This window comes from Haliotis rubra, unplaced genomic scaffold (genome assembly GCF_003918875.1).
Source record: "Haliotis rubra isolate DU_JTF1 unplaced genomic scaffold, ASM391887v1 Scf985, whole genome shotgun sequence".
In the NCBI taxonomy this organism is placed as follows: Eukaryota; Metazoa; Mollusca; class Gastropoda; order Lepetellida; family Haliotidae; genus Haliotis; species Haliotis rubra.
Window position 1 is genome coordinate 248,688 of NW_025767729.1, and position 26,993 is coordinate 275,680.

Below are 26,993 nucleotides of genomic sequence, written 5' to 3' on the forward strand. Positions count from 1 at the left end.
CGAGCCTTGGCAATGAAATTACGCAATTAATATAACGAGGGAAAGATAATCTGACATTCCCCTTTACGAGTTGGTTATTGTTTTTATTACCCATATCAGTTTTCGATCTAGAAAACGCTAAAATGAAAACAGCAGTTTCTCTATAGGGAAACCCGCTATATGTGGGGAATCCCGATATCCCTACGCGTGTGATGCGGCGTCATTTCATTTACCTGGAGTCAGCCAATCAACAGTCACCAAAAAGTGTAACCTCCCTTGGGACTTACAGGAAAAATACTACCCTATGTCCTCCTCCCCGCTAAATACGCAACCTTAACGCCCTACTCAATTTGCCCTCGCTTTCAGTCATTACAACGTCTATCAACACTGAATAGCTCGGCGGGCTTGTGTTCGAAATTCGCATCATGTCGGAAAGATCGAGCACGTAAAATCTCCAAATCATCGTCATGATCATTAAGACTGAGCTTGTTCAAGAATGCGCAGACAGAGGGACAGATTGTACCTTCTGATCAACTATTCGGTGTTCACTTAATAGCGTCAACTCTTCAAACGTCTAATGCATAAGCCTCTTTCACATTGGTACAAATCAGTTGGAAAATATATTTGCGGTCTCAAACCTATGATTAGCAATTTATATGATGTCCACTGGACTGCCACAGCACTAACATACCCTGCACACACGAACCTAGTCTGTCTCACAGTCCCTGAACCACATTAATTTCCCTACTGCCAAGCCCTCTCTGCAGTGCTAAAGCCCTAAATAAAGCAAGTCTAGATTTCCTCAGGTTCTGAATCTCTGGTCTCCCTAGGACTCCTTTTCAATTTAAATGGGCTTGTTTGTTACTATCAAAATTATATATATTCAGAGACTAAGCCTTAGTCTAACATGAACCAGGACCTTACTGCCACCGTGTAATTGTGGGACGCTATCGACGGACCTCTATGCGGAAACCCGGACGGACACACAGCCACTACTGATAAAGTGGCAGGATATGATTCATGGCCATTACGAGGATGCAAAATGTCACAGAGCTGTGCTGTTGAAGGCACTATGTCACACCTTATTTCTCTAAAATATTATCTCAATAATACTAACTATCAGCCCTCAGGGACGCTACCATATAAATTATTCCCCCTAAAATACGTATTTAGATTACAATATTAAATTAAAATGTTCGAATGAATTTATGCAACATTGCAATAAATCGACCCCTATTACATTATTTGAAGCAAACCCCACAGAGTTACGTCCTTAGGAACGCTTTTTACGAATATCCACTAAGTTGTCTGGTCCAGAATCGATTATTTACAGACTACCGCCATATAGCTGGAATTAATATCGTTGTGTGTGGCGTAAAACTAAACTTACTCACTCACTATCATCCATGCATCAACACCTTCAAGCGTATACATCGCCCGATCGTTGATAGTTCGTGAGTTCATGTATACACAAGCAGGACAGCAGGCGTATCGTATACAGCACACAATCCACCAGGACGCTGATAAGCTAGTGCAGGCTCAAACAGGTAAGATGGCTGTCGGATCTAGGACGGTCGTCATATCTCTTGCTGGTGCGGCATTACTTGCTGTTGTAGTTCTATATATTACCCAGGATCAGATCGGATACACAAAGAACACCATCATGCGGATGATTTCAAGTGAAGGTAACACAAATAACCATACCGGAATCATTGAGCTGAGATGAATCACGATAACAGAATCTGGGTGTCGCTTATAATGTAACATTACAAACATCAGAGGCATTTTAAGTCAGCGTGACCTCTTTTCCAGCAACAATCTCTCGTTCTTCTGCAAAACTAGCCTGCACGCTGTACCTGTGAGGCATGTGAACTGTCATGCCGATAAGATTGTACCAACTCTTTGTGGTCAGTGTCATTTCCTGGGTTTTCTCTGTTATCAGCTGAGGAAGCGAAAAATATGTGTCCTTTCTACCATTTACCAGTGACAAAATTTCTTTTATTCTGTCGACATCAGGTCTCTTAGTCGATGGATAGTTTGACTGTTTACGGAATAGCCAGTGTATTGTTCCAATAAACTGTCCAGTTAGTTTTAACAACATTCAAAAATTTACAATTTATGTCAGATTTGGCGTGTTATGTGAATGTAAACTGCACTATTGATGACTGTTCGTCATCTTTCTTTGCGGTGATTGTATGAACATAAGGAGATGCCAGCAAACAATTGAAGTAAGAAAAAGGAAGCTGGCAAATTGTGAACTGGTTGTCCTAGCAACCGCCGTCTATTCGCTCATTAAATGCTTTTTCTCAATGTAAAAGTGATCGCTGCCTCAAAAACTTAGAGGTAATCTCTCAGTCGCAGATAACGAACTTACAACACACATAGACCTAGAAATATATAGGTACTTACCGTTGGGCATCTTAAACAATACTGGCTGAAATAATTGTTGTAAACAATGAGAAAAATTGTAACAATGAAAATGCGTTTAAAGAGAACTATTTGGTAATGTACCTACAACTGATTTGCAGTCATACCATTCTGATGCCTTTAGCTCCCTGTTTACGCTTCGGATGAAAATCGAAGTTCATTGAAACACTGTACATGTTCAATTTAGCTCGTTGACCCACTGAACAAGTCACAGCTATCCTTGACATGACAAACTAGTTAATTTTGTGTTTGTGGGCTTGTTGCACTCTGATATATGGCGGCGGCCTGTACATAATGAAATCTGGACCAGACAATCCGGTGATTGACATAATGAGCGTCGATCTCCGCAAATGTGTACGATCGAACGCATTAATCTCGTAAGCGAGTCTGACCACCCCGTCCCGTTAGTCACGTAACAACAATCATGGCTTCCTGAGGACCAAACAAGGATTAGGGTTAGAGATTTACTAGTTGGAAAAGCTTTAGTCTTTTTAATATGGCATGGCATTTGACACAACAACAGTTCAGTTGTATTGTATTCTGTTGAACACAGTGGAAACTGTGAAAGAAATCACGGCAGTATTTCACTTGCTGTTGGTTTGTTGTTCAACGCCGCACTATTCCAGCTATATGACGGCGGTCTGTAAATAATCGAGTCTTGACCAAACAATCCAGTGATCTACAGCATGAGCATGGATCTACACACTTGGGATAATTCACTTGCATTAAACTTTATTAAACTAAAATTATTTACATTTTTCAAAAGTAAAGAGGTTTGGTTTGGGATAACCGATGGTATTGTCACAGAGCAAACCATTTCAAAAAGTTTCTTTGAAACGTCATATATTCAAACGCCCTATTTGTTTCAATTTATGTCCAAAGTGCACTATCTGGCATGATCAGTCGGAGAGAAGACCGATTCCGTGGTGTAGTGGTTAGAGTGGTGTAGAGAGCGTTGACCCCGACCGCTCTATAGTAAAATACCTTAAAATATGGTACTTGTTGGTCCCTTCCTGGCGCTCGGCATTAATGGGTAAAACAAGGACTGGTCAGCTCGGAGCCAGTATAATGTGTCTGAGAGGACGATTCATGCTTTACTGCGGCATGGTATCTCAGTGAGCCAACAATATAAAACCAGCTTAAGTCTGGGCTAGTACAAGCAGCCACACATACATACATACGCATGCACGTCGTCACATGAGAGAAATATTCTTAAGTACGACGTTAAACCCCATTGCACCTCACCAGTCGGAGAGACGGTCTCCAGTCTAGAGACGGGCCCAGGTCATCGACAGATGCGGACAGATTGTGCGGGCTAGTCGCCAAGGCCGTCGCCTCGACGATGAAGAATTGCCGTCCGACTTCTGCATGTGTGTAAGTGACTGAGAGAGTCTCTGCACCGGGAACATTGGCCACTCCGTCCCGTTGTGCGTTCTGTTTCGGGTTTACCATTAACTTGTACCATTTCGACCATTATAGATTCGCGAGACCTTCGCGCTCCCGGTGACAAAAAAAAAAGTACACTTAGTCATATTTGGCGGCCACGCAATTTGGAACCAGAACTAGTTCTTGAATATACGCTTGTCACCGGAAATCTGGTACCGGAAGTAAGCTGGGCTCCGTCCCGCATTTCGCAAGTTGGCGCGGAAAGGAAGCCGGGAATCAGTTTAGTACCAGAAGTAGCGCCTCGCGAGACTCGCCAAAACTATAACAAACATGGAGCCCTGCCGTCGTCATTAACTCTTCCCGTTGACTTTTGTCTTCCGTTGTGAACCTTCCTGTACTACCTTCCCAGGGCGCAAACAAACGCCCTTGGTCAGTATCTTGCGATCACCACATGACACACAAAGCAACCATTCATTGTAATCGTAAATGTGTTCCTTTTACTAGCTGTCGATATATCGGGAAATACGTCATATCTCACATTCCTTATGCTGAGGTGGATGCTTTTATGTACAGCAGAAAATCGAGATTGTTCATCGTTTGACCTTCTATATCCATTAGGCTGTGCTAACAGTATATCTTGTATAGTCATTCGTACTTTTATGTGTTCCCTTTCTCCAACCTCACCTTGAGAAAAAACTCTTTTGGATCGGACATTGAGCTAAGATAACATGGTAAATTAACCTTTAAAATGCATGTTTATGATCTGGTCGCTTGGCATTCTCCAGCTAGATATAGGTGGGGAAAGATTAAGCTGACCTTAGTTTCAACATTGTGGTAGGGTTAAAGTTTTTTTTGTGTGTGTGTATTTATCATATTGAAGAAACAGTAAACAGGTTTGGCTTGGGCTAGCTCATGGTATTGTCATAGAGCAAACCATTTGAATAAGTTTCATTAAAACTTCATATATTCAAACGACGTATTTGTTTCAATTTATGTCCCCTTTGTCTGGCATGATCAGTCGGTGAGAAGACCGCCTCCGTGGTGTAGTGGCTAGAGCGTCCGCCCGGAGAGCTGAAGGTCGCGGGTTCGAGCAAAATACGTTAAAATATGGTACTTGTTGGTCCCTGCCTGGCGCTCGGCATTGATGGGTAAAACAAGGACTGGTCGGCTCGGAGTCAGTATAATGTGTCTGAGGTTCATGTGTCAACCAAGCCAGCGAGCCTGACCACCCGATCCCGTTTGTCGCCTCTTACAACAAGCGTGGGTTACTGAAGATCAATTCTAACCCGGATCTTCACGGGTCGATACCCACTCTGGGATCTATTTCCAAAATATGTTTCTTTTCTGGTAAGCAAATTCTCTGCTCCTCTACAAAATAGTCGTAATTCAAAATTTGCAACACAATATTCTAGTCGCTTGTTTGTCTGATTTGTTCGCCATGGCCTGAGTATGATGTGTCGCGTCGGGCTGTGTGAGTTTTACATTATTTAGGCAATTTGTGTGAATTCCAATTGATACCTTTAGGGCAGGACATGCGTACCCTTTACACGAACACCTGGTGTCCATTCCTGTGATTTTCACACTTTTTAGCCCTTTAGACCAAATTGAATATGTGTCTGAGGAGAGTCGAGACTGGGTATTCTTTATCGCTGACGTCAACATTTAATGGTTACCAAATATTTGCCAAGGATTTCAAAGGGCTTATACTCATAGCCAGAGCTACAGATAACTTTTTGGGTCATTGGGTGATATACTCGCTTGTGTTCATCTCAATAGGGTATCCTAATTTTCCTTTTAGTAACCAAATAAATTGTACCCATCTCACTCACACTTAATTGGGTATTTTGCCATTTCCAATTAATTGTAACAATATAATAAAGATTAAATTTTAGTTTACGTGTTTGTTATTTTTATTTGATTGATATTTGAGGTTTGGTGAATGTTAAAAACAACTAAAACATGATACATTCTGCATTCAGTTTAATACAAACATCAAAGATTAGATATGCATGATTATACACCAAATTATTTAACTGTCTGACACTGATGCAAAACAATTATAAGATGGAGGTTTATGTCTCGAATACTGGAGTAAAACTGTCAGTCTCTCCCAAGGACCCAACGCTTGGTGAAACAAATTTCCTCACTTTGACAGGTCTAGCTTTATAGTCAGCTTCAAAGCGGGATTTTCTTCGCCTTTTCTGTATCAACCACATGCACAGCAGGGGTACAATCTTAGACTTCAAACTTGGGACCAAGCATCTTGATCTTCAGCAAGGTGTCAAGCTTTTGTGATGATATAGAAGATCTGTACTTTGACTTCAGACGATTTTGGGCACTAAAGGACCGCTCACATTCCACACTTGTTATTGTCATACACAACCCTATTTTTGCCAATAGGCAACAGTTGGGCAACAAAGATGAGTGAACATTTATCACTCTTCTGCACACTTGACTGAATTCGCACGTTGAATAAGCCCCTTTCATCATCGATCGTAGACGAGGCCACTCATCCATCAGTTGTGCTCTATTCAGTAGAGGTTCCACATTCTGTACATTCTCCTCATACCCTTGCTGCTTGTCCCCCTCAACAACTTTGACATTCTTCTCAGTTCCATAAAACTCAGCCAAATGAGCCAAAGCATCATCAGATCTTGACTTGTCTGCATTAGCCATGCAGAGTTCAAATACTTGAGAGAAGTCATTAAGGATTTGTCGGTCCTCTTGCCGAAATCTGGATCTTATGTTTTTGCAAACATTCTTAAGATACTCTTGCCGCAGCCGTTTGAACTCACCATCCATGGTACATCTGTATGTAACCTTTTCTTCACAATAGATTTCCTTCTTGGTAATTTTCTCCTTGATATCTACCAGTGCTTGTCCATCAGTTTCTTCCAATTTCTCCAGTGTAGAATCAATAAATGGCTCAAATTCACTCAACAGCAGGTTTTTCTTTTGCAGCTCACAGCTCAAAAGCGCCAGTTCTGTATGGACATCTAACATGCATGCCGCAGTCATGATGACCTTGTAGTCACTGAAATACTTGAACAGTCCTTTTGAAGAGGCACACTTTTCTTCTGCAAACTTGGAGAGAGTTGCCAACACTGACGAATAGCATTCAAAAACAGCCTCTACTGCAGACTTCAAACCTAGCCATCTGATTGAGTGTGCTTCCTTGATTGAGAGTTCAGGTTCATCTAAAAGATTCTGTATCTCTTTCAGTGTTGTTGTCCTATTGCTTGATTCCGTTATGAAGAAATACAAACTGTTAAATTTCTCTCTGTATTTAAGTAGGTAATCCATCTTCTTGATAGCATCTAAGTTCAGTCTATGAGCAACACTGTGAGTTTGAACACAAAATGGGGAATATTTGGCTTCCATTTCCCGACTCCAGTGCGCTTCCCCATCATTACGGCAGCACGATCGGTAGCTAGTGAAGTGCAATTACTCAACTTAAGTCCCATTCTCGAACTCCGACACAACACCCCTAACAACTGTGTGGGCACATCCATCATCTAGGTGTGTGTTACACAAAAATGTTGTGACTGCTTCCCCATGCGTTATGTATTGCACACACACAGACAGTCTCTTGTCAACTGTAATGTCTGTGCTTTCATCAAGCATGACAGCAAACACAGGGGATGCTTTAATATCATCTACTACATGTGTTGTCAACACTTTTGAAATACGCTGCAGAATTTCAGTAACTGTGTCCCAGCTCAAATTTTTGTATTTAACATCAAGTCCATTCAGTCTCTGTAAATCTAACAAATCATTTGTATTCACTGACGGCGATTCAGAATAGTCAGCATAGTATACTGTATTAAACAATATCCTGTCATCTTTAGAAACAGATGCGAAGTTTTTATCACCATCATCATATTCAAGTTCATTTCTGTCTTCAAAGGCGTTCTTTTCACTGGCTTGTTTGTGTTTGATGCTATCTTTGTGACGAGTAATGCTTGACATCTGAATGTTACTAGTCCCTTCACACGACCACACAGTTGACAGCTTTAAAGATACTTGATACTTGCGGCATATGCTACAAGCCATAACCATCTGGCCTTCTTTCTCGGAAAACTGAAGCCATGGGAATTTGCTTTTCCATTCGGCCACTGTCTTCTTTGATACAGTATCCCCGCTGTGTCGTCTTTTCCTACCAGGTCCCTCGCAGTGTACAATAAGAATGTTTTTAATACAACTCACTACTTGTTTGGATTCCTTATCTTGCATGTACATAAATAAAGTATTTGTTTGAGGTTTTGGAGTTGATGATTTCCTAACCCGTTGTTTGTACGCCATATTTCAACAAAATAGTCACATGGTAATGTACTCCTAACAGCGCAGTGAAATCAGTAAATATAGTTCTATAGGCATCGCTGTCGCGTAACAGACACTGCCTAAGAGTATGTGCGGAGGGGGAGTATATAGGGAGGTAACAACATTCGCTCAGCTAGGGAAACCATGCAAGGATAGTCGACATCGGTTTTCAGACTTTTATTACAGGAACTAATTCGCCGGTACGCAAGCTAAGATTTGACATTGCGTGTTTACGCATGTAAGAGCAAAGCTATTGAGTATTTACAAAAAATCAAGCGTACTTGTACGCAACAAACATAAATATTTGCGTAAGTTACGCAGATACGCAGCTTATCTGTACCTCTGTTAAATGTGGCTATGGGAAATCGATATGGTAGCGGCTGACACAGGCTAGAAAACATGCTGCTACCAGTGACACAACTAATGTTTACGTGCTTTTAGGGACTATTTGGAAAGCTGGAATCGTGTCACTGGTAGAACATAAGCGGGTATAATGTTGGAGTGTGGATCTAGGACCCTGAGCCTATGCCGTTACAAATGAGTGGCCCTATTTCCCAGCAACGTAGTAGCAGCCAAACACAAACCTGTCGGGGGGTCAGCAGGTTTTTATTTTAGATCAAATCAAGAGTGTTGGTATTTCTCACGTACAGAGGATACAAATTAATATATTGCCTACATTGTTTGTTCTTCTGTTGTCAATCTTCCATCAGATAATTAGGCAACACGGCCTCTGTAGAAGAAGGAAAGTTGTGACACCTTTCTGATAATATCACTGTTTTAACACAGAGGTGTGTGTGTGTGTGTGTTTTGGTAAGTACGATCCATGTGCATATTGTAATAATTGTATTCAAAATTTCATTCAGTGTTGTATACGATATTTTCAGCGAGATCTTGTGTTAATATTTCGGCAGTGGGCCAACTCACTGTTAATTACTGCAAGCCTGGTGACCTGAACGATATGGATGCCTTGAAAGTACCTTTAGATGAATGGAAAAACAGTTAGTAACATTTATCATTAATGCCTTACTTCATTGCTAGTCATATTTGTTGGAATTTGACTACAGTATGTCAACATAACTTTTTCTACATTGTTTGACGTTATTGTATAAGGTATGTTTTAACCAAATCACCGGGAGATTTGGAGGAAGCGGATGCACGGCTGATTTTTTTCCCGGCTTAGTTTACGACAAAATATACAGTCACGGTAATCTTAATCGCTGCATAGCAGATCAGGAGATATAACGTGAATGGAAACGTGTAAATTTTATCTAAAACTTCCCATGTCATCTGGACAAAATATACATCATGATAATAATGGGGTAAATACGATTTATCATTTTAGTAGGCCCAAGGTGTTGAGTTGTATTGCGTCAGGTGGGATTGATATGCGCCATAATGTGCCGTTACATATACTGGAAGACACAAATAAAGGAACACAAGAAAATTCAAGGGTTCCTTTAATGTTTTCCAGTTTTCATCAACAGCTTTTAATAGCGCTGTGGGAGGAAATCTGAGAATAAATAAAGGAACACTGCCATGAGGAGGTGTTCCGTCATTTGTTTCCCTCAGTATATTTCAATGCGCGTATGGCGCATGGGCGCGGTCCAAAATGATCCCTGCATTAGTCTCATCTGGCATTTCCCGTGTTATGACAAATGCGGCGCACCCTTTCAACGACTCGTTAACTGATAGTTCATATAATCAAAATTGTTCATTCCCTGACACGGACGTTTAACATTGACTAGACTGCACTACCGGGATATCTAGCAATGTGGATTCACTGTCCCCAGCAACCAGCACTAATTCGCACTATGTATTGACGTGTCCTGTTATATATCAAGGGCCGTCTCATTCACTGATACGAATAACTTTGACCTGGCGTAACCTCCTTACTTCCTTCTTTGGACGTCTTGTTTTCAGTATCTTAGCCCTTGAGTCAAAGGCATCATGACATGACATGTACGGGAAATTAAACTGAAGTTTTCATCTTTAACTGGATCGGCTATTTCCTTTGGATTTGAGAATATTTGGTTTAAACGTATTTTATTCATTTAATGTTGAATAGGATTGGCAAACAAGCCAAATGCTTATCTTAATGCTGTTCAAATACAAAAGCATTTATTATATACATATAACACACAGTAACGGTAACACACAGAAATTATGAAATGACGTTGAATTTGAGCAAATGAAATAAATTCATTTACAGTAGGTTTACAGTTATGTATTACATAGCATTTCAGAACTTTAATTCTTAAATCTTAAGCCGACAAGATACAAGAATGAACAGATTTAACAATTTGCAAATTTTCAATTTCTGATGCTTCAGTATTTCCATATAGGACTGATTTGAGGTTGTACCCATTTCTATAAAAATGCATATCATTTGTTAAATTATCATAATTTGGACACATAAGAAAGTAATGTAAATTATCTTCACAAATAACTCAACAAGAACAAGAACGGTCATTAGATATAAAGCGATTAACTTTGTGCGGATTCAGATCACTACATCCTAATCGAAGTCTACAGTGCATAATTTGACAGAATCTGTTTCCAGAAATGTGTATCATATGCAAATGTAATACATGGGTTGTGTGAGATTTTATCTGTGAAAGATTTCGAAGATTATTTTGTTTAATATCATCCGGTAAAAGGTTCCAAAGTTCTACAGTGCTTGGCAAGAAAGAGTTACACTGTATAAGGTTCTTTTTGAAAGAACGTTTTGTAAAGGACAAGGTATGATAAAGTCCCTTATTGGCCCACAAAATTTCATGATATTCAAAGTTCTACAACATGATAATTTTAGCATAAAATTTTAAAATAAATTGTTGCAATTACCACCATATGCCTTTTTTATGTTTTAGTGCTGTTTTTTTCCTCTTTGAAGACCTCAAAGTTTACCTATTTTACAATATCTTCGAAAAACCTACATTTTCATACTTTCAGAGTGATAAAAAAGTGTGAGCAAAAGCATGATTTATCCCAATTTTTGCACCTTACATGAAGAGTAAAGTAAAATGCACTCCTAAAATATTGTGGTGGGTCACGCTTTTGCCTTTGCTCAAAAAGTACATTTTTCTGTTATATGAAATTGCCCCATACAACATCTCAAAAATAAACACTGGCGTAAAGTAATATCTCTGAAAGCTATCCGTCACATTTACACAACTATACCAGATTCATTATTTATTTTGAATGTTTTAGAGCACTAAAATGAACTTATCAAGCATGTTTATTAAAAAATTCAATATCGTAAGGGACTCTCAAGGCTGATTACTTTGAGGTAAACAAGGGTAGTTGGTAGTTTTGGGGAGACCCTGTTGATCTCTGCTGGAAAAGTAAGAAGACATCAGAAGATTTTTCACAATATGATCAGGCAGCATACTAAAGGTGAGAATCTTTGTAATTATGCTAGAATTTTATCATATTTGGTCTATCATCTGTTTAGCAAACCCCTCTGTGTCAACTTACACTGTCAAATAACACTGGCATTCCACAGGATGTAACTGTGTATAAACATACACATTTTAACAAAAATAATGGACCTTGATGTTTTCTAGGGTATATTAGGCTACATTTAATATGTGCTAGAATAAGAACATTGTATCAAGGTCTAGCAGATGATGAAAAGCAAGCAGACGCCAAGTGACACATTGTTGCCAGGTGTAATATATAAGCTTAAAGTGACAAGTGGTAATAGTAGAATTTGTAGCCTAGTGGTTACAGTGATAGCCTATGAATATTTTCTGTTATCCGACATGCAGGTTAAAGATGGGTTGTTTGTTTTTTTTTTCAATACTTTGGTGAGCCAATTTACAATGTTTAACTTAACTTGTACACATGAAATCCAAATTTTATAATAAAAAATTTTTAAGTTTGGTAAGTTACACTGTTCAAACAAACTTGAATTAACATCATGTAAATTTTTTTTAAGCCTGAAGACACTGACTTTTCCACTCTGTCTCGTTGCCTTTGTTCCCACACAATAAAGAACCTGGAGAAGGTAAGCATTGTTTCAAAATGTTAGTATGGTAATTTCTTTAAGTACATATTTACAAACTGTCCAGGGCTGGTAATTAGTGGTGTACTGATCAAACAAATAATTAGTTCATGGGTATTTTGTGGGCTGCCAGTCAATTACCGATAACCAAAACACATAATCAATTAAAGCGTTCACTATTTCTTCTTAAAAATATGTTAACAGAATCAATGACTATTGGTTTCAATTGTCATATTGAAACTGAGAACTGATTACCTTTGTTTTCATGTGCTCTAACAGTTGTTTTTATCTTATATCTATAATTGATCAAAAGGTGGCCTCAACAATTGATTATGCTATTGGATGTCAATTCCCTTCCCTATATAACTACACTATTGACATATTTAGCATTAGAAAAATTAGAAAGCACCAATTTCTTGAACATAATGATAATTCTTTTATGATTTCAAATATTTGTTTTCAGATAAGAGAAATTTGCTTGGACTGATTTTAGGAGTGTCATTTCATGAAGATGACAGCGTGAAACTTGAGGTTGAAGGTAAGCATAATATGTGTGTTAAAAAATAATCAATATTTTTTGTTTTCAATTTTCTAATATAATGTGACAGAATTTCGGAAGTACTGATGCCTCAGTGGTGATTAAATCTGCATAAGCCTTCACAGCCAGACTACTGACATTTGAAAATAAATAAGTAATGTTACCCTTGAATAGATTTATAATATCAAAGTGTTTAAAACAGAATTCTCTTTTGATATAAACTCATCTGTTTTTCAGTTGAGAGAAGATCTGGGTATTGCAGACACCAAGACAATATGCCTGTTTCCAGCAACTCTAGTGATACACGGTTGAATGCTTCAGTTTTTTGACAGTGATTCAGAAACTGATTCAGAGATTGATGACCATGTGGATGAAAAGTGAAAGTGGATGTTTTATATATCCTTGCAGTGAATGAGTTGTGAATAATAACTTTTTGAAGATTTTTGAATACTGACTTTTAACACTTACTTGGTGTCAAAATCAAGCTGTGCCAAGAATGTAATTTCACCTGAAATAGGCCCCTTTGAGGTTGAGACCTGTGACTTTTAGTGGGACATGATTGGTTATCATAAGTACATGTTGTAAAATTGACCTACAGTTTATATGTGCAAAGAAAATTGTGAATAATGAGGTTTTTTTGTAATCAATTGGCAAGTAATTGAATTACTGTCCACAATGTATTGCAACCCTAATTGGGCCCCTTGAAGTTAAAACCTTGTGATTAATGTTGACATGTTTCTTCATCATGAATACCTGTTGTAAAACTGATAATATTTGTATGTAAATAAACTGATAGTTATATATAAGTCATTATGGCACACTGATATTTCAGACTTCTTGTTATTGTTCATAGGAACTGATAAAACCCATTTTGGGCCCCCCTGCATTGAAATTATGGCTTCAGATCATTTAGAAAATAGCTTTTTTATGCAAAGCTATCTTGTCTCCAAACAAATAATGTGTTCATATGTGTCCCATATGTGGCTTCAGTAATCAAACAAAGGTGACATGAATGATTTATACATGATTTTAAGAGTATAATATATCTTAAAAACTTCTCAAGCTGTTTGTCATCGGTGAAACCCTATCTACAATGCTATTTTTTGTGTGGGGAATACAGAATATCCAATTACATCTTTATATTAAAGCTGCAAGGTTAAAGACAAAATATACTGCATTTTATGACTATTACATGGGTTATATTTATTGTTCATGTTTATGAGTAGTACTAGTATACTGGTGGAGTGATTTCATTTTAGTTACTGTCAAGGCACAATTCAACATGTTCAGGCGTCCTAAAATATTGAGGATAGGTTGCGTTGCTCTCACATTATTTTCTCTTTGCAAACATAATCCGCCCGACCTAATTTCAGAAGCAAATATGCACATTGTCCATATGTTATGACCAATTAATTTACATTTTAGTAGGTATCCAACCTTCGCATCGATTCCAAGAGGCTTGTGCTCATAGAAATTCGATATTATGGTGGCTGAAACAGCCTAGATTATGTACTGCCAACAGTGATACCCCAGACACGTCTATGTACTGAGATAATTGCATATACTATGTGGCAGCAGCGTTGCTGTTTTAAAAAATTCGATATGAGTGTGTGATTTCTGATGGTTGAACAAACATCATCACAATCATGATGGAAAGGACTTTATGATCAATGTATATAATTCCTTGTTTAGAAGGACATTAGTATGTCATAGTGCATATGGTCCGTGTTTTGTTTGCTTAGAATGTTTTTTATCGTTCTTCGTTGTCGTGTTGTTGGTGCGACTCGGGAAGATTAGCCTTAAAATCCATGCTTGTCGAAAGAGACGACTAAACAGGTTGGGTGATAAGGCTTGTTCACTTGGTTAACACATGTCCTGCAATTACAATTGCGCAAATCAATAATGTTGACACTGTATTGTCTGGTCCAGATTCGATAATTCTCAGACCGCCGCCATACAACTTGGATATTGCTCACTGTGACGTTAAACATCAAATGTGAAACAAGTAATTCTTCATCAGTAACATTTGCCTTGATTTAGGTCAAACTAACATATGGAAGTTCTTTTTATAAAATATTGGATGTTTTGATACGATTCTTTTATGTACAGGACGATCCTTTCGTGGAAATAGTTTAGTTATTTCAGTTATTTCCAGAGGCCCATTTTACAATGCATAGTTTGATAATTAAAGATGTTGCAACACCAGTACATGTAACAATGCGTACAATGCTACAATAAGTTATATCTGAAACCACATACATGTGAATATAGAAGTAATGACTTTTGTAATGAACAATAGTACTAGGGACAAAAAACGACAACAACTGTTTCTTATTCGCCATTCGTGGAGAACACAGTGATAGTGTGTATTTAAAATAAGTATTTGACAAATGGCTCTGCTCTGTACATAACATCAAAATTCCATTGGACATATATGACCAATTATGAAATATGTGACCTCTTGTCAATTTGTCCATCCCTCAACCATGAATTTATTATGCAGCATCAACTATTCGTGTGAGACTCGATTTCGATTTCCTTGTTAAGTAAGCATTGTCATCCTTGCAATCTAGTGCTAGGATACCTTGGAATTATTTCCTTCTTTGGTGGACTGAGAAAATATTTTATTACACACCCTGAGCAAACAACTGTAATTCATTTCCACTGCCACTGTATTGTTTAAATGGATGTCTAACAAACCCTTTGACGAACTTGGACTTTGTCAAATTTGATTTTCACAAACTTTCAGGCATTGAATTACATTCATATTAACATGGAGAAAATGAACAAAGGTATATACATTTTTTATCACGTTATATGCGATTTGAAATTTTGTATGTGTTTGTTTGTGTAAGTGTAAAGAAATCCTTGAAATAATGACACAACACGAATTTAACGATAGAAGTAAGACGCGTTAGAGCGAAATTCATGCTGTGTAATTTTTGTGTTGGTCTTGTTGAACTTTCCCTCTTTTTATATATATAAAGATATATTTATATATATATATATATTTCAGTCACATTCAGCCCCTTGTTGCTTTTCATACGTGTGGGGGTATTATAGTGTGGGAATTTTTCGTTTGAGTGTTTTGCTGGACAACCTCGTAGGTCTGCCTTTTTAATGCTTTCATGTATTTTTTCAGAAGAATACATGGTACAATTTCATAATTAGTTCATAATTTGAAACACCCAATCTATTATTTAACGCTTCGACATGACATAACGTGTAGAAGGGGTGACGAGACGATTTCCTTATCGAAGTGCTATGCTTAACCCCAGTGAAATCGATTAATGAGAACACAATATCGATGAATATCTAACACATTATGTTAAGTTTTTCTGTCATGGTCAAAGTGTATATCGTGTTTTGTATTTATGGCCTCTGAAATATACACACAGGGAGGTTGATTAACTGAAATAGTGACATATATCGTCATGTTTTACATGAAAATTCTGTCTTTATATGAAAACATCAATTTTGAAGAAAGAAAAAAATCGGGGATTTTTCGGAACACACACAATGTTGCACACTCTACCAATTTGCATGCATTTTGCCATAGGGGCAGGGCCAACTTTATACCAACCCTATAATTTTGGATTACATTGCACCTAGAAATGTTTAGTAGGCTCTCCTGGATCAAACTCGATCGATAATTTTTTTATACATACTGTGAATAAAAAGTTAAGCGCCACCCAGTATATTTTGCCAATATAGTTTGTCTCATAGGAAATCTTACAGGAAAAAACAACTATCATAATTTGGTTTAGTACTTTTAGTTTAAAAACAAAACCATTATGGAAACAGGATGTTTGCGCCTTTGGAAAACAGGCTTTTTGTTTTCCTCAAAAAGGTTACCTTCTTTTGAAAAGTGAAAATCAGAAATGACTGTTATATGGTCACATGATTGTCATTTTTGAAAAGTGAAACCTACGTTTAATAGTGTTGTATGAGCAGAAAAGGAATAGTTATTTTGCTTTAAAAGCAGTGCCATCATATCTTTAACAATATTTCCTTTAATTGTAAATGCAAATGTTTATGATATCCCTAAATCAGTTACCAGATGAACCTTCTCTAAATATTGATTGGTCTTCCCAATTATTTTAGCCTAACATCTCCACAGCTTCACATCTTAGTTTTGAAATAGGCTGGCGCTTAACTTTTTATTCTCGGTATAGTAGTCCTATCCATCAGGTACGTGTTTCATATAATAGTTTTTCATAGTCTGAAAAGTTGGACTTTGTTCAGTATATAATGTTAAAGATTAACAACTTCTTCCTAGTGTCTACACAGATGAAAGGCGCTGTGGAGCACCTTAATGAGAACAAGGATCCTTTAAAGATTACAGAGTGGTGGCAGGCTTCTTCCCTCTTAAAGTGGTAGGTAAAGTTTGAAATCTGAGTGGCACTGTCCTATTCAATTGGTAGCCCTCAAATCATCTGCAGTTCAGTGAAATATATTTGCGGGATATTTCGTTGTCCTCTAACGTAATTATAAGAATATAATGATAACATAATGGAGGACAGACATTGTTCGATTATCACTGTATTTATTTAAAATATAAACAAAATATATTTCACTCATTGCAGTGCATGTTGTACATTCTGTCTTACCTGCTTACTGATCAGAGGGGCGTTAAGTATTAACTCGCCTCCTTATGATGATGGCGGCGGGGTAGCCTAGTGGTTAAAGCGTTCAATTGTCTGTCGTCACGCTGAAGACACGGGTCCGATTCCTCAAATGGGTACAATGTGTGAAGCCCATTTCTGGTATCCCCCGCCGTGATATTGCTGGAATATTGCCAAAAGCGGAGTTCAACTAACTCACTCACTAATCTACTACCAAAACGCAAGTTATACTATAACACTGGAGAAAAAAAACATTGTTCGATTATTAATAACATTACAACGATTATAGTAAATTGATTTGTGTGGAGACATTACAATATAGCTTTTGTGTGTGGAGGCATTAATAACCATATTGTGCGCTATATACAGGGACTGGGAGAAACCCCCGGAGTACACATGCAGTAAGATTGAGAAGAAGGGCAACTGGCACATATGTAACGATAAAACCTTTGAGGTCAAACCACCGTGTCTTGTCTATTCCTTTGGGTAAGTATAAAGAATTAACATGTACATTCCAACTTTCCCTTTTGCGAAACACGAGCAACACAAACCAAGAGTACATGTTTGTATTTGGCGAATCTGGTGTTTTATTTGTATGTTTCGTTTTTTTATGTTTTTATTTTTGTTTTGTATCTGTAATTCTTGGTCCTTATGACACATGCAAATGAATGTCTTGTTAACTTTTCCTTACATGGGCATGCTTATATCTCCATGCTGCCTTGGGGGCTTGGGGCGGTGGGGTACCCTAATTAAAGCGTTCGCTCGCCACGCCGAAGACGCGGGTTCGATTCCCCACATGGGTAAAATGCGTGAAGCCCATTTCTGGTGTCCCCGCAGTGATATTGCTGGTATATTGCTAAAAGCGGCGTAAAACCATACTCACTCACTCACCCATCTAGTGGTTATTTGATATAGATTGTTGGGTGCACCGACACCTGTGAGATGTACACATTAATAACACCGCCTCGTTAATGATCGCCACCGCATGATTAAACCGACAGAAGGCACCCAGAGGACGGATGGGTGGAGTTAGGTTAGCGGTCATGTCATAACAAAAGACGTAAGACAGAAGTTGGTGTTTCCCTGCCTGGGTTTAAGGTGTAAATAAGTACAATTGTGGTGTCTATGTTAAACAGCAGCATAGTATGTGAAATAGCTGCCCCTTCCCCAACCTTCATCCATTCACTCAAGTTCCAGTGTCACGGCTACCCAACCAGATATATATATATATATATATATCTAAACCGTTGCATTGTATTTTCATTGAAGGATTTGGACTGACTGGTCTTTTGATGATGCAATGGGAACCGTAGATTGTGAAGTTCATTCTTTTGATCCGAGGTAAGAATGATAGAATAATAATTACACTCTTCAAAACCAAATGTATTAGACGTATTTGAATGTACATAAGTCGATTAAACTTGAACATAGATGAAGGAAATTCGCCACACTGATGAACATAGGTATTGTTGTCATTGTCAGCATTAATTCATTTCATTCACTGCACATGTGTGGACTCGTTCAGGTCAGGGGGCGTTCAGGTCAGTACCTGGTGACACCACCCCTTGCAGCCGTCACTGCTTGACACCTTCATGGAATGGATTGCACAAATCATCGGGTTTTTGCTCTGGGAATTCTTCGCCATTCCTCCTGCAACGCTTTGGCAAGTTGTGCAAGTGTCTGAGGTGACGTTTACGGACGTGTCTATCAGGCTCGTCCCATAGATGCTCGATCGGGTTCAGATCAGGCGATTTGGAAGGCCAGGGAAGGATGCTCACGTTTGCTTTGGAGAGATAGCATAGGCGGATCCAGAAATTTTCAAAAGGGGGTTCGAATCCCCAAACCCCCATTGGCTCCGCAAATGCAAAGCACTAACTTCAATGTGGTCTTTAGTCATTTTCAAAAGGTGGGGTTCGAAGCCCCTGAGTCATCGCTGAACCAAACGCGTTCCAAGCGCTCCTCAGGTTCCATGCCTGTACCCTGTTGCACCACTGGACACGTCGTTGTCGGTATAGTCGTGTCAGGACAGGTCCAACTTTTTGTCAATATGCTCGAATTCCCACTTCTCTCAGGCGATTTCTGATGGTTTGGTCGGAAATTCTTCGAAGACCCGGCACCTGGCCTGCAGTGTCCGTTGCTGTAGCAAATCAGTGACGTAGTTGAAATACTCGGATGAATCGGCCCTGAGCAGGAGTGGTCACTCTTGGTCTTCCAATTTTGCGACCATCTTGGGTCGAATTGAAACGGGTATATCGATGTCATAATCGTGATATGATGCTGTGGTGAACGTTGAAGTGTCTTGTAACGTCAGACGGGACGTCCCTGCTTTCAAACGTCCAAATATATATATCTCGGTCAGCAAATTCAATCTTGGCATTTTTTATCTTCGTTTTCGTAGTAAATTTCGTAATGAAATTATGAATTTGGTTTTGGCCTTTTATAGTCAATGTGTCTACTCATGTGTCCGATACATTGCACGTGCATTACGTGGAAAACCTTTTCTGCATGCACTTTTCATGTAACATTTTCATTTTTTATGACAAACGTTTACAAACACATTTTGGGATGCGTTTGCGTGCACTATATTCCAACCACGACATGATGACGGGATTCAAACACAGGATTTGTCTTTATGAAGATTGCTGTCAAAATATATCGAAATGAACTGCTGAAAAGGCTTTTTCAAGAGTGTATAAAATAGTATTCAAGGCCATATTTCCACATCGATTTCACTGGGGTCAATGGGTGAATGTTAAAGTGTTCAAACCTAGAAACATTGGAGTGCATTGGAATTTTATTCAACTTAGGATAAAAGTTGTTTGACAAACGATGGCTATTATTGGTTTGTATTACAAGGGGGTATGCACTTTAAATGAAACACCGAGGACAAGTAGGGTTGGTCTAAGTTAACGCTAATCACGTACCGCACGTGCATTTGTTTCACTGTTCCATCTACTGCGCTTACCCCCTTGTAATACAACCCAATAATAGCGATTTGAATCTATGATTTGTTAAACAACTTGTATCCTAAGTTGAACAAAATTCAGAGATTTAAATGTTCATTTGGCAAGGTAAAATACTGAGGATGTGCAATCTTAATTTCACTTAATTTGATTTACTTTTTAGTTTAAAGTGAAATTCATCGGTATGTTTTCACGGCACACAGACTATACTATGCAGAGGTCTTTAAATGACACTCAGTTAGCTAAAATGTCAGTTAGTCTAAGGATCCAAAGTCGATTACCAACAGGCTGTATGTCAGAGCTATTAGTAGCTATGGGTGCTGGCATACGTAATCTTTAGAAGAACACCCGGTGTTCTCGCTCGTTTTTGCTAATCAATTTACTTTTCATAACCATTTCCCCAATATACTCTCTTTAAGAAGATGATCGAGAGGCGTGTTATAGTCACATTTTCAGTTACAAACCATGTCTTACAGTATTGGAAAGACGTCGTTCAACAGAAGCAAGAATGTCCACTTCCATGACCTGGGCCTCTCTGGGAATGACAGCGATACATATGTTCCTACTAAGGACATATACGTCAAAACGACAACAACTTGGAAAATCAGACGCCTCAAGACTATCATGGAGATGCTTGGTCATACAAATGTACGTACACCTTATACAGTGGACTCCCTCTAAACCGACATCGCTCAGGACGGGGAAAAATGTCGGTTTAGAGGATGTCGAGTTAGAGGGAGTTTTTAGAAACTCAGTCCAAACTTAAAGCACACACAGACAAAATGAAACAAACACAGTGAAAGGTATGTTTATATCAATGCCTCTGTACTAACAATATACTCTGTGTAATAACAAATGATATTTTTTTAAATATTAAAATTTAATGATGAACAAGGAAGTCTGGCATGGTAGTTAGGCGGGTGGTCAGAAGTGTTTGCCCAAGAGCAAAGTTCTACACCTGTATCTACAACTGACATTCGCAAACTAATAAGAATATGGAAAGGTCATTACTAGACTAGAGGAGGAGTAACTGCATGTAATTGCTATTAAAATCTAGATTTTGCTCATATTCCTGGGCATTGTGAGGTTGATCTTCCGTAAATGTTTGTTGGTTTGAAAACTGAACCAAAGCCGGGTATGAACGTTTACACGTACTTTCTATTCAGATAACCGGTTTCAGAATAGATTACAGTACCCCGGTGTCAGGGGGTTTCGACGATGTAAGACAAAAACGTATTTTTTATCTGTAATATCATTTATAGTTTATATTTTACTAACCTTGAGTGATAAAAGATATATTCATCTATTTCACACAAAAATATCAAGTGTTCCCTACAAAAATAGCGTTGATGAAATCGTATCGGCGAAACTGTGCCGATCGAAACATCTGGGTATTTTGTATGTGTTTTCGACGATGAGCTATACTTTTTACTCCGCACTGCGAGGGATTGTTGTGATCACGTGGCTTCTATATATATGTTGCCTGTCACCAGCAGACGACTGATCTAACTGAATTTTCGCTTGCTATTTTTTGTTACAAAGGGAACTGATTTTGCATCGTAAGTGGTATTAACGATCTCGGGTAAATACTATTGATGTTTATTTGCTTTATATATAACTTTACTTCCCGATTTTCATTGTCAATAAAACTTCTCACGACAGCGACTGGGCACCCACCCTAACAGTGAAACTGTTTGTGCACTCCGATCGCACACGTACTCTCCCGCGTGCAATGCAATCGTCGAAATCACCAGAACGTAGAATTCAGCTCGTGCTGGGATATATTTAAGACAATAACATAGACACGGGGGCGCATCTGGCATGGAAGACAAAGTGACACATGTCCGAAACGATGAAAATATGGGGTATTGTACAATAGCGCGTCGATCTTCAGACACTTGAACAGAACCATGTTACATCATACTTTCGTGTCAAGTCATCAGACATGGAGAGGAAGGCGTGAGCGTGTGCGTGAGTGCGTGTGGATGCCGTACTGTTTTTGTAAGACAGAATACTGTGTCAGGGTGGTGTGTAAACTATGTCATGTTATTTCAGTGGGTTTGTAGAATAACCCACATGTGTCCGTACTCAGCAGGGTGATCACATACGCACGCATGCTCTCACAGACATCGCTTCAAGTGTATTTTAGTGGCATAAGTTGACGTAAAACCCCATATCACCTCTACTTTCAGGAAGGTGAGCTTCAGCAATCAGTTATACAGAACAATGTATGTGTATGGGCCGTATATATGACAAAGAACAGAAAACAGACATTATAATGTGAATGCCTCTTGCTTACCTAGGGTCATCACATCACATCTACAATTGTCTTCACTAATGTGTCTTTTTCACGCACACGCGAATCGGTTTTGCCGATAATCTAGACTAATCTATTTGCTCTATTAATCAATACTCTGGCGTTGACGTTCTCTATTATACATTATAGAGACACCTTGATGTTCTGAAGATTGACATAGAAACAAGCGAATGGCCGGCGGTGAAGGACATTGCGGCATCTGGACTTTTCTCCAAAGTCAGACAGTTTGGTGTGGAGTGGCATCTCTTTCCGACATATCCTAACAAATCTGAATACTTAGGCTTTTATGCAGGCGTCATGGCCATGAAGAAGCAGGGATTACGGACATTCAGAGCTGATTTCCATAACAGAAACTACGCAGAAAAGACGTTCCGTTTCCAGGCAGATGTTAACTATGTTAATATATTGTATAAAGGCACTTAACACTGTATTGTGTTCGAAAGACACACACGTGTGTGTGTGTGTGTGTGTGTGTGTGTGTGTGTGTTTGAGTAGTATATATACTGAACAGCAAAAGAAAGTCTGGCTTTTTGTCAAGTTTTTGATAGAATACAAACAAAATTATGTCTAATCATTTATTCTATAGAAAACACTGTCAATTTAACAGCTAAAAGTTGCTGTTGACATTGAATTGCAATAAGTTCAAATTGATCACAGTCCGTCAAATGGAGATACCCCTGAACGCGAAAAGTGACAGTATGTTTAGTAGCGCGTATAGACACCTTGAGCTTGCTCACAGGCCGTGCAACGTGGCCTCATTGAGTTCACTAGAGTCTGAAAGAATGCCTTAGGCAAGTGGTTCCGCTAAAACACCAATCTCTATTCCAATTGTGCAAGTGTGAGTGTTCGTCTACCTGCAGCTATCCGCCGTCCAATTTCGTCCCAGAATGTTCAATGGGAGCCATATCCGGGGAAAGAGACGTTAATGTTGTTCTGAGCCAGATAATTCATCTACACCCTTGCTGTGTGAGGGCTGCAAACGTCGCCGGCGTTGTTGACGTGCCAAAATTGGTCCCACATATGGCATTCGGCAGTGGATTCCAGCAGCCCAAAGACGACGCCTAATCGTATCGCTTGGCACTGCTCCCCTTGACCCAAGAACTAAGGCTGTTGTTACTGTTGCTGCTTGAGTTCGGTTCTTTAGATGAGTGACCCGGATGAACCAATCTTGCGCATGAGTTGTCACTCGTTGCCGTCCTGTACGGCGACGATCAGCAGCGACCCGCTTTGCTGATGACATTGAGCAAGTCGTGTAATTGTGGTAAGATGACAACCCAATTGTCTAGCTACAGCGGTTGCAGAGCTACCTCCGTGTAACTTTCCAATGGCCATTCCCCTCTGCTCAGTCGTTAGTCTAGGCATCGTTTGTGTGGCGTGTACACCTCCTAGAGTCAATACTGAACTGTTTTTTGACACAAACCTATATAAAGGATACCTCAGAGTGAAATCCATGCTTTTCATCCATAACCGTCGATGTACGTGCTAAAATTATGGTTTGGTTGCACTGTTGTTGTGTTTGTGTGAATGGTTCGTATGGACGTCAAGTTGCATGACATCATCTCATCTGGAATCATTACGTCACTTTACCATGAACGTTCCATAAACATGAACTCTTACCTTCATGAGATTTCAGTTTTTCGAAACTTGCGTTTCTTTTGCTGTTCAGTATAGAATAGCGGTACGAGATCACTTTGACAAAAAGCCTCTGTAAAGATTTATTACATAAATAAAGCTTTTATCAGGCCCTAATCTCTTTCGCTATTGTACATACCACTTTTGAATCCCCAGCCAAAGTCCAGGTCACTATGACTGCAAACCAACACTTTCCTGGTCACGTGACACTATTGTGTTTACTTCTGGAGCCGTGGCAACATTGTGTCGTGAGATATGATCAATACCTCTGGCTTCTGGTACCTATGACCGCGAGCCAACACTTTCCTGGTCGCTATGTTGATCTCCGGGAAACAATTTAATGTGAATCGCCTAATTTAGTATGATTTCTTTGGTTTTCGTAATGAAGGCTTGTTGGGCCTGTTGTATCCCTTGGTTTATGTCCTTTTTTTCTCGTCTTCATTGATGGCAGTGCTTTTACGAGACTTGGTTCGAATCTCTTGTTTCATTCTGTGATATTTTGCGAGTTCAGAGAGTACCAAACGAAACTCTTCCTCTGAGATTTTACTGTCAGTGAGTGCGGTGGAAATATGATCGCTTATCGTGTTTAACTTTGCTTCGGCTAGAATTCTAATTTCATTGTGTTTCAATGCTTTACGATGTAATCTGCGGGATGCAAACTTAAACACCAACCCTACCAACCCTGACAACCCAGCTGTTATTTCAATGCCCAGCACTATGGGTGCGGCTAAAATAGTGGACAATAACACGACACCTACCGCGCCTAATCCCATGCTAGTTGCCATATATATATATATATTATAAGACATTTTTTAATTGTGTTTCATTTATTTTTTTATCAGTGTACAAGAGGCTGATAATATTTAGATTATCGTACAGGAAAATAGGTGAGAGTTAATAGGTAAATCTGTGTCTACACGAACTCCATAGAGGCTTACTTCGGAGAATATCAAACTCGGTGAGTGAGTCGGCCCCAGTTGTAGGCCGGTACGGCAACGTTGGTCACTGGCCATGAGGTCCCAGTGTATTGTCAACCCAGGTAAAGTTGTCGTTCTGTATCCTCAGGAACGTCTCCTAGATAGACTTCTATGGCGAGTGTGGAGTCATAAGATCCAATTGGGATTCGGGTACGTCAAACCTTAACTCTGAATCAAAGTGTTATAGGGACTAATTCAGGACAGCCATCGTCCATATATTTAAAAAGTAAAAAACTATGTAGTCAAGACATGTGAGACTTTATTGTCATTATTAAAATGACGCTAATCTGTATTCTCTGTAATCCTTATCACTTCCGCATTGTACATTGACTTGTCAGGCAATTAATCACTGTATATGACATTTATAACCTTAACTGGTCTCCCCCTTGGCCGGGTCTGCCATCACATCAACTGGTCAAGGAAGTGCTACTGTTTTTCTATCTGTCCATTGTTGAGTCGTCGCTTGTCCATTGTTGTCAAAAACTGTATATATATCCTTAGTATGCTCACATCTAGACAGTGAAAGAGTACGAGTCCAGTATTCCGACTGTTTGTGTAGGGACGGTCGATCACGAGCAGGATAATGCCCCTCGTAGGAAACGCCCTGGGGTTGAGCAGGTACTCCACTCACCTCTTTTATGTCTTGTGTATTTGTTTGTCATGTAACTAAAGAAGTTTGTGCTCAACGTATTCCTTCGTCTTGTCAACGTAATGTACGTACACTTCATCTTAAACATGAGCTAATTCCCCAGTCGACGTATAACCACGCGTTGACAAAAGTATGAATCTAACATGTTACCCATGTGATTTGGTATTATACGAGTTTCTATCCCAAAATCCGAAATGAAAGACCCGATCAATCTACCATTGTTTCTAATTTCGGTGACACGTCTATGTTCGTTTAAAGAGATGTAAGGTGCGGTGAGGGTCATGTTGATCAACCATTCGGGTTCTTTAAAGTCTGCCAGAGCTTCCCGCTCGTACACGTTGTCTTTTAAACGCAGGACGTACAAAATGCTTTCCCCGCCGGACCGATCGAATCCCTCCGTGCCTCCTAGATCACCGAGTGTGAAGTTGGGGTGACGATTGTTCATTGTTTATATAAAATGTTATAAAATATAGTTTCCATTTGTTTTTCTGATACAGTCTCAGGCGTGCACTTCAACCCCATGAGATGTATGTTGTCGGGTAGGAAAATTTTGGTGAGTGATATCGTGTCTTCCACGGTAATGGTGACTCCCTGCAGACTGGTGTGGGAATCGACGTTCACCCGCACGTAAACAGAGCAAACGAGGTATTGTTGTTGTTTGGTCCACCGGAGTTTGATTCCTTTCACGATTTCGACTTCACGTGATGATGGTTCACCAAGGTAGACTTGGATGACCAGCGTGGAATTATCCGGTAGATTTTCCAGGATGTTGACAACGGCCTCGAGTTCAGACACTATTTGCAACCCCACGTTTTGCTCCCTGGGTTTACTCGATAGCATGTGGGGTGCCATACTCGAGACTGCGCTGATGATAACACTCTGCTACGCGTCGGGATGTAAGCCACGAGCAGGGTTCCGTTGTTCACGACTTCGTTTAGGTAGTGGTCTTTGTTTTCTGTGAACACGTAGGAGAGCCGAGCGTGATGTTGAGAAACCAGTCAGTTCGAGATAGTACCAAACACCATTTGTGTTGTGCTGCTTGTTTCGAGTGACGATCGTGGTCTCGACGTCGTCTAGGTCGAACAGTTTGCCACTGAATGCTTGGTATATCATCCATTTATCCTCATGCTGCGGACTAGGGTGTACCGAGTGTTGCTGTTAGCTCCTGCGGTATCGA

General features: G+C 39.4%; 1 protein-coding gene across 1 annotated transcript; it reads left to right on the forward strand.

Moving 5' to 3' along the window:
• The first annotated feature begins 1,485 nt into the window (after positions 1-1,485).
• Positions 1,486-23,074, forward strand: LOC124265580 (probable methyltransferase-like protein 24). Its single transcript, XM_046700367.1, has 6 exons — positions 1,486-1,664; positions 16,933-17,029; positions 17,648-17,764; positions 18,548-18,619; positions 20,718-20,889; positions 22,688-23,074. Exons 1-6 carry the CDS (start codon positions 1,532-1,534, stop codon positions 22,979-22,981), a joined length of 885 nt encoding a protein of 294 aa, XP_046556323.1. The 5' UTR covers positions 1,486-1,531; the 3' UTR covers positions 22,982-23,074.
• The last annotated feature ends 3,919 nt before the right edge of the window (positions 23,075-26,993 follow it).

Bases quoted from the DNA above. Each gene is read 5' to 3' on its own strand.
- LOC124265580 (XM_046700367.1), top strand. From the start codon at position 1,532: ATGGCTGTCGGATCTAGGACGGTCGTCATATCTCTTGCTGGTGCGGCA. The intron at 17,765-18,547 runs GTAAGTATAAAG...TTTTCATTGAAG, and splicing joins TGTCTTGTCTATTCCTTTGG to GATTTGGACTGACTGGTCTT. The intron at 20,890-22,687 runs GTACGTACACCT...TATACATTATAG, and splicing joins AGATGCTTGGTCATACAAAT to AGACACCTTGATGTTCTGAA.